At 55.0% G+C, this 12,533-nt stretch overlaps 1 protein-coding gene across 3 annotated transcripts in view; it reads right to left on the bottom strand.

Moving 5' to 3' along the window:
* The window catches only part of PMP22 (peripheral myelin protein 22), a 29,666-nt gene extending 17,547 nt beyond the window's left edge, over nt 1-12,119 (bottom strand). Inside the window, exons 1-3 of one of the 3 annotated variants that reach the window (XM_045986567.1) lie at nt 11,980-12,119; nt 7,543-7,654; nt 6,188-6,287 (exon numbers count right to left, since the gene is read on the bottom strand). In XM_045986567.1, coding sequence (XP_045842523.1) covers nt 6,188-6,287; nt 7,543-7,620 — 178 coding nt within the window. In that variant the 5' untranslated portion in view covers nt 7,621-7,654; nt 11,980-12,119. Of the gene's footprint in view, nt 1-6,187; nt 6,288-7,542; nt 7,655-9,342; nt 9,690-11,979 lie in introns of those variants that run through there. The other 2 variants (XM_045986568.1, XM_045986566.1) reach the window with 2 other exon arrangements.
* Between the last annotated feature and the right edge of the window lie 414 nt (nt 12,120-12,533).

Raw genomic sequence — 12,533 nt, 5'->3', positions numbered from 1 at the left:
ATTTCAGGAATATAAATGAAGGGGACTGTGCTGTTAGCTCTTTGAAAATGAAAGAGGCTCTTTTGAAAGGTAGTGAGGTCCCCGTCACTGGTAGGATGAACATGGGATGGGCGTAGCTGAGAGGGGTCTGAAGCAAGGTGCGGCGGGAGAGAGAGATGGACTTGATGACCTCCCAGTTTCCTGCCAACATTGGGAGTCTACGTGTGTGTCCACGACGACACACTCAGGAGGCTTTGCGCCCGACAACCGTCTCTTGGGCCCTGAAAACCAACACCCACAACCTCGGGCCTCATTATGGCCAATCCCTGCTCCTGAAACACAAGCGATGCTTTCTTGACTCTGCTGGATCCTGGGAATGCAATTTAAATTTCTGAAAGAGCAAAGACCGTGAGCCTCAAGGGCCATGTGGTTCAGACCCAGGTTTGAACAGGCACGCAGGGCGGACTCCTGGATGTTGGCGTCTGATGAGAAACTTTGAGGCTTGAAACATTAGCATTCCGACACCACATCCCATCCCCTGCCCCTCCCTTGCCTGCCAGAGCCTCGGCAACCCACAGGGGCCTGTAAAAATCAAGAGCCGTTACTTGGGCAGAGACTGTGGGTTGGCCCAGAGAGCCGGGAAGATTTTAAATTGCAAAACATGAACCCATAAATGCAGAGGGCCTTCTGTGTCCTCTCCAAACTGACCAAGAGCTGAGCCACAGACAAGGAAATGGTCTGATGCCCTTGCTGAAATGAGAAGGCCACCAAATGGATTAAAAAAAGAGAGAGAGAGAAATCTGGAATCAGGGAAGACATAGACAAGTGACCACCGAGGTGGCCCTGGGTGTTCTGGGGACAGACTGGAGGAGGGCCCGGTTTTTTCCATCACACTTTTGTGTTCAGCATGGGGGCCCCTTCTTTAAAAGAATTCAAGAATGCATACGTTTTATGTGCCTAACACCTCCGGATGGTCAGCTCGGTCTGAGACAAAGGAGGACTTTTTAAGTGGAGGCAGGGCATGGGGGCTGGGTTTTAGGAAAGATCATGTCTCCGCAACCAACGAAGGGCCGGCCAAGCAAAGGGCAGGCAAGGCCAGGACTGGGCCCTTCCAGCTACCGGGGCCCCAAGCAGCCCGTAGCCCGACTCCAGAACTCTGATCCATTCTGTTACCCACCAGGTCCATGCAGATAAAACAAAGAGTTGGGAGAATGTCTGTGTGCATTTGGACCTAAAATGTGCAGAATATGGAGTATTCAAAACAAAAAGCATTAGTTCGGTCAATGCAAGACACATTTTGCCAAACTTTCTGGATCAGTAGATTTTAAACTCACGCATGGCGTAAGGGCTCTAAGGAGACCCGCGCCTTCGGGACCTGGGGAGAAGGTTGGTGCATCGCCCCTGCTCCCCAGATCCCAGCCGGAGCTGCTCAGATCTCATTAATTTGAAAACCAAGGCTCTAGGAACTGGCCTCCTCCGTCTCTGGATGGATGTCTGCTTGTACAGATGCCACCCCCGCGGGCCCTGCCTGCCTTACCCCGAGGCTCTGCTTTCTTACTCCAAGCAGAAAGAACCTATTTGTTACTAGATCCTAATCTCCTACCGGGAAATAACATTTACAGCTATTTTGAAAATTAGATGGGAAATGGGTAGATCCCTATGGGATTTCATGTGAAAATAAAAGATGTCAATGAGGAAGATGGGCAAAGTGGCAGAGGAAAAAAGAAAGCGATGTTGAGAGCGGTAAGAATCCCATGTCTCCGGACAATGACAAGACACGCATCGGTGCGTTTCTACCGTGCAAGGTTTCTGATGTGTTCTGCATTATAGATGATCTGGACTGCTACTCCAACTTGGAATAAAATGGACCGAGATGCATGTAAAACACAGCAGGTCTAAATGGACAGTAAAAGGTAGAAATGCACCCGAATGCACCAAACTGCTTATTAGGGTCTAGAAAGAGCTACAGGCCAGTATACTGTTCTACCCCTCGCCTCTGTCTTCCCGCTATCTTGTCTGCCCTCTGTCCCTCAACGCTGCCAGGCCCCTTCCTTGCCCGAGAGCCTGCGCTGGTTGGCCCCTCAGCCTGGAACTTTCTCCAGATGTTCATACGGCTGACTCCTGGTCATCCTCAAGGGGTCACTCCTGCAAGAGGCTACCTTCCCCACCCCAATCCCTCATGACACATTAGTCTGTTTCGTTCTCTTTATAGTTCCCTTCCCTGCCCCAAATTATCCAAGTTTCTTGGCTGTTAATTTCACCCAGTAAAATGCACGCTGTTGTTCACTCTGACATCCTCAGTGTCTACAGTGATATCTGCTAGAGGGCAGGCACCCACAGAGTAGCTGTACACAAAGAACAGAGGAGGGGAGAGATGGGAAGTTTATGATCAAGGAAGTTCCAAGATGAGGAGAAGAAATAAACAATGAGATTTCACGGGAACAGATCATTCAGGTAGGTTCCTATGGGGTTGGGGAAAGATCTCCATCTGAGGATTAAGACCAAGGAGAGGACTCTGAAAGTCTTCAAATCCAGAGTCATAGGCATGGCTTTGTATTTTTAAAATTATCACCCTGGAGTCAACATGAAAAATTAGTTACAAAGAAACAAGCAAGGTGAAGTGTTTGGGGGCCGCCTCTACGGCTCTGATAAGTCCTGCAGGCATGGTGACCTTCAAGGGAATAGCCAGTGGCCGGGGCAGGGGAGGCGGGCAGGGGAGGCAGGCAGGGGGAGCTATGAGGGTGCTATGAGGAGAAAGCGGGGAACACATCCAGGCCGGCTGCAAACATGAGCAGCGTTCACTAAAATTCTAGAAACGGTCAAAGAGGTAGGTTTGGTGGAGGAAGATACAGACTGACTAGTTCAGGGGTGCCTTTGAGACATCCCTGTGGAAATGTCTAGTAAATGGTTGGCTATGCAGGTCTGGAGTTCAGAAGAGACGTTGAGGCTGGAAAAAAACAAAGATCCCAAGGATGTCATGAAACAATAAGTCTAAAGACTTAATGACTGGAGACGGAGAGAAACAGAGGGAAGTCTAAGACATGGGGCTCTGTCAGAATGGCGGGGTGGTGGATGGAACCCAGGACAGAGGAGAGATGAAATATTTGAAAAATCCTAAAACAATGGGGTTCTGCTCAGAAACTGCATAGGACCCAGCAGAGCTATGGTAAAACAGTAGGACCAGGTACAGAGCGGGAGAGATGGTCAAAGCCCTGGAGAGATGTGTTTCAAGCCAGGCTTAGTGGGAGGTGCTTGCTATGACATTTCTAGGAATTGAGAAGCCATGCTTCCCACGAGGCCGAATGACTACATTCCCGGTCTCCCTTCTTAACTAGGTGTGGCTGTGTGACTAAGTTCCTATAAAAGATAGACACAGAAGTATGTGGTCTATCTGGAGACACCTCATGAAAAGGGAAGGGCACACATTCTTCTCCTCTTTTCTCCACTCTGCTGCCCGAAGCATGGATGAGATGGCTGGAGCTCCAGCAGCCCTTTAGTCCATGAGGATGAGGACCCAATGTAAGAGATGGCAAAGAAAGGAGCTAGAAAGTGCCCGGGCCTCTGACAATTTCATAAAGTGCCATAAATGATCTTATTTAAGCCACTGTCCCTTGAAGATGCTCTGTTACATAGTCAATCTTAATCCTAACCAGAATGCTAGCCAACTGGTCTGACACATCCCCTGCATTGCTGTCCCCTTGCTGGCGGTCACGTCATTGCCTGGACAGGGAATATCCTCCTCCTTGCCTGTATTTATTTAAATCCTGCCCATCCTCTGGAGGATGGATCAAATCCCCCCTCCCACACGAGACTCCCCTTCCACTTCCTCCCCTGAACTCTGGCGCTGCCTGCCTGCCCCCACTCCTTGGGCATCTGGCCTCTGCTGCCTTCACAGTGCTTCATCCCTGCACACGTATCCCCTGGATCCTCAAAGAGGCACAGGACCATCAAGGGCAAAGTCCCCAGTTTCCCAGGCCTTGTACTCCCTGGGCCCGGGAGACATTCCTTGCCAGGTCCTGTTGTCATCGGCCCCAGGAAGCCTCTTTCATTCCACCTGCAGCCGGGTTCAGGATGAAGCCAGAAGGTATGTAGATGCATTCAGAAAATAGAAGAAGCTCAAGTCCAAACAACCCCAGCTTGCTTGAGGGCGTCCCCAGATTCCCTCAAAACGTCAGAGAAGATAGATGTGAAGAAAGCCCGTGCTCTGGTGCCCCCCCGCCCCCACAAAGCAACCACATGGATTTGGAGCCCACAAGAAAGACTCCAAAGTCATTGTCAATGAAGCCAAGGAAAGAGCTTGGCACGTAAAGAGCCAGTTAAGAGACGAGAGGTGTCCTGATGAAAGCAACACTGATCCCTCTTTGAGTTGGGAGAACAGCCATTTATAACCGCGGCAGGTGCAGCATAAAGGGCCGATTACAGGCCCGACATGAAGACCGCTCTTTTTCCCGGTTTGAGCACGGTTTAGACGGCTGCTCCTCTGCTCCCTTCCGGACCCAAGAGTCCAGGATTCCGTGCCAACCCCACATGGCCCCACGCCACTAGGGAAGGGCGCCTGTGGACACGCCCCACCCCTCGGGGAAAGCCACCCTTTCGGGCCGCGTCATCACGTGTGGCCACCAGGTGTCAGTAGCGAGGCGAGGCGCCTCCCATCCTGAGGCTTTGGGAACTTGAGCCAGACCCTGAAGCGGGGTAGACAGGACATGCTGTGGCTTTGGGGACAAGCAGGGCTGTGGCCACATTCTCAGGCACGCATGAGTATTTCATTCCATGTGCCTGGTTGCCAATTCATCCTGCAAACTCACTGTGCACCCCCTGGGATGTTTTCAATGCGCTACCTGTCACGCGCTCGGAGAGAAGATTCAGGGCTGCTCGAGTCGGTAAGGACCGAGGCCTTTCTTTTGTTCCCCCCCAGGAAAGTGAAAACATAAAGCAGGGTTTTCTACTCCTCGCTTAGCCTCACCACAGAAACTACCAAATCACTGTTCTACCACTTTCTCTTTATACGGAGGTTGGAGATGTTTGGTTTGTAATGCTTTGGCGACAGCTTGGGTATTATTGGGTGCTGGGCCCACAGGACGCAAAGCCCAGCCAAGAACCTGCACTGTGCAAAGCCAGAACGAAGGCTCCCTTCCCTGCCTGCTGTATTGCCCTGGGTCTAAGCTGGATTCTCTCATCCGTTGTAGCATCTTCAACAGGGAAACTGGATCGTGAGTTCAGCAGCAATGAGAGCCGTGTTTCATGGGTCTTTTAAAACCCAGGATGTCAAGGAAGCTCTCTCTGCCCATCCTACAATGACGTCCCTCTCCAGGCTGAGGGTACCTCCTTGGAAACACAAGACGGAGCCAAACCACGCCCACTACATCCTCAACGCCAAGCACCACAGCCCCTCCCAGGGGCCACGATGCCACTAAACAGCGCCCAGCCTCCCAAAAGAATGCACTCTCTTTACCTTGGCCTCTCCACATCCAGACACAGGACTCCCTGCTCCCCTGTAATGCTCTCTCTGAGTACTTAAGGTGTCTAGTGGGTGTTTCGCAGCCAATTATCCCCTTCACTTGAATCCAAGTACGCCTGGTTTCAAATATCTCGCAAGCGGCACGGGGCACAGAGGAGAGACAATCCTCTGGATGAAGGACTCTCCCAGAATTTAGCATTCTGCAAATAGCTTGGAGTCGTCCCCATCTTGCCACAAGGAAACACTCTAAGGTTTTGATGCTAAATGGCAGGAGTGAGACCCATGACCTAGAAAAGCAGTCTTGTAAATAGGGGACAAAATGCTGGACCAACAACTACCTTTGGGACCATCACTGAAAAAGGCAGAGGCAAGACATTTCTGGATAAAGACGGCCACCACCAAAGATGCTGGTTGGGGCCAAAGTCCCAGTGGGGTTGGCCTAAGTCTTGCCATTGAGCTAACTTACCTGTATCTGAGTTTCTTTGTTTACAAGGAGCATTACATCAAGTGATAAGGGAGAGCTCTAAGGCATCTTTCCAGGCAGAGATAACGTACAACGATACCCAGGGTTTTGGCTTAGCCAGGGAAACTGCTGTCCCTCTCCTTTAATCTTGGGTTCCTGGTGCCCGTTGCATTCCGCCCCATCCCAGCAACGACGCTGGAGCTGTGTCCTCTAAGAACAAGTGTTTCCAGGTCTGGACTGAGAAACACGGCACCCGCAGATCTGCACAAGCAAAACCCCAGTCTTACCGTTCGCGGATGATGAGTAACAGTGCAGGACGTTGCCCGAGGAAGAGGTGCTACAGTTCTGCCACAGGTCGGTTGCGTGTCCATTGCCCACGGCCCATTGCTAGGAAGAACCAGACACGATAAATCAGACCAGCTGGGGAGGAGCGAAGGGAAGGGGAGGGTGAACACAGGGAAGGCAAGAGCAGCCTCATCGACTGGGTCTCGCTAGCCTGCCCCTGCCCTGCCCACTGCGCCCGGCCAGAGGCCACAGTCATGCGGGGGGGGGGGGGGGGGGGGGGGAGCAGACATGGTGCTGCAGGAGGGCAGTGTTTGCAAGTGAAAAGCACTTTGTTATTAAAAAAGTAGCACAGGTGTGAGGGCTAGTATGTGCAGAAGTATGTACTATGGAAGAACGAGGCTCAGACGCAGCCCAGGACACCTCATTCAAGCCAGCTCCCCTCCCTGATCTCCTGAGTGTCGCTCCCCCAAAACCACCACCCCTCGGAGACGGTCTCCTTACCCATAATTCCTACTAATCCAACAAGATTAATTAAAACATTGTAAAGATGCCTATAAATGATAGCACAACCCACAAGTCCCCAACATCAATATTTCTCCTTCCGACATAATTCTCTCTCAACCTTTCAACCAGAGGGGAATCACGTGCCTGGAACTTGCCCCTAGGTAAGGAAGTTAAAGCCACAGTCTCCTCACTGCCTGAGGTCTCAAATCGCATGTGCTAGATGGCTGATGGGTCTGTGACATCACTCATACCCTGATGACCTGTTCCTATACTGGAGGCTCAATAGCGAAGGCTCTGGGTCGCCATCATAAAGCAGACCCGGGACTGTGAATTTCTTTTTCGGAGGAGCCCATGTTCACCTTCCAATATCCAGCCCTCGGGGGTGTTTTATGAACTAAGCCGCCCAGCTGACCTACGGCATGTGGAGAAAAACAAAACTTCGTTAATACTGCGCTTCCTTCCTCCATGAATCTACAGCGAGGGATGGGGGGAAACTACGCAATCTCATCAAAGGAAGGACGGGGAACCCTGGCTCTGCACCGACGTTATCTGGGTACACGGAGGCCTGCGCAGCTAACCTGGTCCAGCGATTGCTTCCTTCCTACCCCTGACTCGGCTCCGGTTTTCTCAGAACAACTGAAAGGGGGCAGATTGCCAGAAACCGCGAAACGCCCCGCGGGGACGTCTGAGACTTTACTTGTCTCGCGGCGCTGAACTAGAGGGAGCCCAGCCGGAATCATCGCCCGGGGGAGGCCGGAGCCCTGGGGCAGGGGTGGGGGGGAGAGGGGGACAGGGGTGGGGGGGGTTAGAGGGGAGCTCGGGGTGCCCCGCCCGCCGCCCGCCGGGCACTCACGCTGACAATCGTGGAGACGAACAGCAGCACCAGCACCGCGACGTGGAGGACGATGATACCCAGCAACAGGAGGAGCATTCTGGCGGCAAGTGGGGCTCAGCGGAGTTCCTGCCAGGAAAGAGAGCCGAGGCTGGACGAGAGGCCGAACCAACGGCGCGCGCGAGCGACGGAGGAGGAGCGCGCGGAGGGAGGGTCCCCGCGCCGGCGGAATGCAGGGGGCTGGCACCGCGCCCGCCCGCCTGGCGCGGCCCGGCCCCGGGCGCCTGCACGCCTCCCGGGGCCCGGCCGAGAGAGGGCAGCAGCCGACCGCAGCATCCCCGCCCGGCAGCCGCGGGGCCCGCCTGCGACAAAACATCCCTTTGCTTTGGGAACAAAATAAGGGGTACGCACGTCTAAGTCTCCCCAGGAGGAGAGGTTTTTCCCGAAGGACGAGCGGAGGCCGCGGCACATGTCCACCCACTCGGGGTTGCCTGCGAGCCCAACCCCACGTGGGGAAGGGGACAGAAGACGAGTCTGCCCCTTTTCCTAGGGATGGGGAGGTGGAGGGTCAGGGGTAGGCGCCCAGATTTCTGCCGGAGGCCTGGGGACAGCGGCGGCACGCTGTGAGGGAGAGCGCGCAGCGGGGCGTTGGCTCCCCAGACCCCGTGCGCTCCGCATTCCGTTAGTCTCCGAGTTTCCACCCGCTTCTGCCAGCGCTGGGGAGCCGTCCTGGCCCCAGCTCCGCCTGGCATCGACAGGGGCGGCTCCGGAGAGGAGGCGCAGACCGGGGGAGTGTGGGCAGGAAAGAGTGGCCCAGAGAGTGGCCCGACCCTGCGCTTCCCGCCCACCGCGCGCTTCCCCAGGCGGCCGCTGCTGGCCGGGCCCTCCGCTCCCGGGCTGGCCACTCGCCCGATCGCCGGGGTCCCGGCCGCGTCCCCGCACGCACAGCCGAGACGCAACCCGGTCCAGCCTCTGCGTTCCGGGACGCGCGCCCAGGAGCCTGCACGGAGGGGGCCAGACGTCCGGTGGGAGGGAGAGGCGGCGGACGAAGGGCTGAGTCCCAGGGAACCGCAGCCTGCCGGAGCGGGCAGGACATCTTCACGGAGCAGTCGTGCGGTCCCAGCCCCTCATTTTACAGACCTTGGGGAACTGAAGACCCCGGTGACCCGTTAGAGGATACGTATGGCTGTGAAAACCCTGCTGCACTGGGGGGTGGGGGGACCGTTTCAGTACAGGGCCTTGGGCCAGAGAGACGACATTTCAATAACTCCGTTTTTAAAGTACCCAGAGTACCAGGCCCCTCCGCGGCGCTCCGTTAGCAACACGTTCAGAAGAGCCCTGGAATGTCCGCGAAGAAGTAAGCCCGGTTTTCCGATGTCTCCCAGAAGGTTTAAATTAAATCCAGTGGCTCCTAGAGCCGGGGAGGGGCAGAGAGGGATAATCGGAAAGAGGTATGTGGCTAGAAATTGGGGGCCACGGGGGTCCCCCCGGGTGTCCACCGCAGGGACCAATTCGCCAATGAGTCTTCAAGTAGGCGCTTCTCCAGCGAGACGAAAGCTGCTCAGCCCCTTCCCCACATTCCGGACAGCAGCACTCGCGCCCCTTATGATTTATGTACCATAAGGCAGGCCACGCCGCATCCCTACCAGTCCCGTAAGAACTATGCAAGACCGTGGTCTGTCTGTCTGAGCTCGGAAAGTCAGCTCGGAGACCCGGCCAGCCCGAAGCCCGCGCCTGCTCCGCGCTTTCTGGCACCATCGACGGAAGAATCCCACGTTTCTCCTCCCATCTCCTCCACTTTCCCCCTACCAAAGCACTTACAGCCCAAAGGGATGGTTGTCCCCGATCCTCAAAGTGGCCTCCGGCACAAACTCTCGGCGCGTTTGCTCGGCTGCTGGCGTCCCCGAAGACAGCTGCGCTGCGGGGCTGCGCGCGCGAAGCGAGGGGCCAGAGGGAGGCTCCCGGCGTTCCCCTTTAACGGGAACAACGCCCTGTCTGCGTCGCTGCAGTAGGGTGTGTCCCTGGGTCAGCGTGTGCAGGGGGCGGGCCTCAGGGAGGAGAGAGGGCAGGAGGGAGGGAGGGAGGGCGGGCAGCAGACAGTTACTCGGCCTTCAATCCGCCCCAGGAGAAAGTCGATCCCTGCAAAACCGCTGCGACTTTTACTCGCAACTAGGCGGCCGCTGAGCGTTCTCACCTCCGCTTCCTCTGGCTCCCCGAGTTCCTGGACACCCAAGGACTGGCCAATAAACTGGTCCCTCCGCCCCCTCGGCCACGTGGGAAGAGCCCTCCCGAGGTCGCCCCCGCCGGTGCCCAGCGCTGGGCTTCGGGGCGCGCGCAGGCGGACTGCGCCCACGCGAGGGGCCAAGGCTGGATTCCTCGCCTCCGGGAAGGGGGGAGCAGGCACTTAAGCGCCGGAAGGCGTCTCTCTCCTCTAGGGTGCGGGCGCGCCTGGCCGGCCCTGGCATTTTACCGGGGCACACCTGCCCCGCGCCCGCGAGCCCGCGCTGTCAGGGTCTGCCCTTAGGTGGTGCGCCGGGTTCCGAGGACTCGAGGGGACCCCCTGGCGGACCCTGCTTGCGTGAGAATTAGCGGGAGGCGGGAGAGTCCCGCCGACTACAGAACAGCATGCCTGGGTGCGGGATGGGGGCGGCGCGGTGGGAAGGGGGTCTGATTCCTCCTAACCTGAGCAAAACCAGCTCACCAGTGGGTAAGCTCCTGGCCATGCTCCCAGCTCGACTGGCGTCCTCGCCATAGGGTGGGGAGTTGGCCACTGGAGATGGGGGAAGAACAGCCAGGGAAATGCGCTGATTCATAGTCGCCTGAACGTGGTCCGCCGGGCCTCGCGGGGAGAGAGGCTAGCCCTTCTGGGCGCGGCACAGGTGGACCCAAGTCAGGCTCTCCGATGGGAGACTCTTGATGCACCAACAAGGAGACTTCATGTGGATTCTAGATGTCTTTGCTGACTAATACAGCCCTTTCACACCCACAGGCACTCAGGCTCCTGCTAGTGTCCTGTGTCTTAAATCCTTATCGCTCTAAATGAGTCAAACGATTCCGTAAGACTTTATTACTCTTTGCATGTAGCTGGTTAGGGTAGCTAATGGCATATTCTTATCTTTAAGTAAAAGTACGTTATCTGAAATAGTCTTCAAACAGTGGTCTTTTAAAAATTGTTATATTATGAGACTAAAAAGAAGGTGATATGTAAAAATTTCACTCAACGCCCTTACGTGGCAGGAACCTTAACAGGACTTTACGCCCGCCCTGGGAGAGGGGGGTATGGGGCAATGCTTAGGGACTCTGGTTCTGGGCTCAGACAAACCTGATTACTCAGGATTGTGAATTTAAGCCAGTAGGTGAAGTTGGATGAGCTTCTGTTTTCTCATCCCCAAGCAGAACTGGTACTGCCTATTTTATGGGGGTGAGTAAAAGGAATGAAGTGTGTGAAGCAGTTAGCATAGTGCCTAGAACATAGGGACCAGGACTCAGTAAACTGTCACCACGGTTATTATTATATCATCGTTAGCCCTCAAGGCAAGGCAGACACACACCCCCCCTCCGCCAAGCTAAAATAGCTTAGAAATCCCGCAGGCCTGAAGTTCATATGCAAGTAGAAAAACCAACCAGAGGAATAGCACTGTGTTCTCTCCTCCTGGGTCATTTTATAGGTCAGCAGTGCCCCAGGAATCATGGCCTCACTTTATACCATTCAGACTTTTATTTTGTTTATTTAACCAACATTTATGTGGTCACTATGTCCCCAGAACTGTTCTAAGCACTTCACAAATATTAGCATATTGAACTCGGGATTTTCTTTCTCTTCCTTTCTTTTTGTTCCCAGTAACCTTTTTCATAAAGTATATCCATCTGGAAAAGCACACGCATCGTAAAGCACAGCGTGGTTCCTCCTCTTCCCTAAACCCAATATTTTAGTCAATGAGCAGGTAATACCGCGTGGTGGGTTTCAGAACATGTGAACCTGAACCCTTTGGTTCAGCCCTTAGCCTCTCGCCTGCCTCCTGCCTGCCCGGTTCCCAGGATAGAAAAGGAAACACTGCCCGGGGCTTGGCCATACCCAAGGACCAGTCAGTGCTTTGCTATAGGTGGAAACTTCTCCCTGACCTGCTTCCCACCCCGAGGTACCACTGCCAGCTGTGTGTGCAGAGCGGTTTCCCATCAGGGAAATAGCATCGGGTCTCCTTTCTCCCTTCACATCTGGATGCACTGGTCTTTCTAGATGCTCTCAGACAGCCCTTCTCACCTCCCCAGCCGGAGTATGTAGCCAGCTCCTCATCAGGGATTTAAAACATCCTCTGTCTTTCTGTCAGTTCCAACACAATGCACCATCTCCACTGCAATCCCTTCCAGTCGTGGTTTGCAGCGGGTGGGGGATCGGGCAGCTCTCCCAGAAGCATAAGCATACACTATCCAGAGGGACAGTTTGCCAAGCAGACTCACCAGGCCAAACGGTGTAACCCTTTCCTCCACGCGGATTTCTTTGCAGTCAAACACAAGGGATGCCAAGGCAAGGCCCTCCCCACAGGGCGACGGAGAGGCCAGCAGGCAGACTCTAAGCCCCACTGCTTGCAACCAGGATCCCCGAGATGTTCCCTGGTGGTGCTCCTTGTAACTGAAGCCAGACCAGGCGTCTTTCCAGTTTATTCAGGGGCTGGTCCAATGCTGGGATATGTCATGGTGGCCTGAGAGCTTCTCAGCCTCTACTACTTAAAGAGACAGCACCCCGTTTTGTGTACTTGCCAGAACATAGTGATCCCAAGGGGCCCCCCGGCGCATGGAGAACCTGGGATCAACAGGGAAAGGACTTGGGGTATGCCAGCAACCTGGAAAGCCAAGCCCGTTCCCACTTGTGCCAGCCTGTGTGCCAGCTCCCAGCACCCCACCTCTCTGCTCTCCGGGGAACTCCGCAAGGAGGAAATCCACCATGCAAAGGGGCTGAGTGCATTGTGTCATATGTGTTACCTGCAGACTGAGTCTCACTTTTAATCAACATC

The sequence above is a fragment of the Meles meles genome, chromosome 18 (genome assembly GCF_922984935.1).
Source record: "Meles meles chromosome 18, mMelMel3.1 paternal haplotype, whole genome shotgun sequence".
Classification (NCBI taxonomy): Eukaryota; Metazoa; Chordata; class Mammalia; order Carnivora; family Mustelidae; genus Meles; species Meles meles.
The sequence above is the reverse complement of the archived record's forward strand: the minus strand, read 5'-3'. Positions and strand labels throughout refer to the sequence as shown.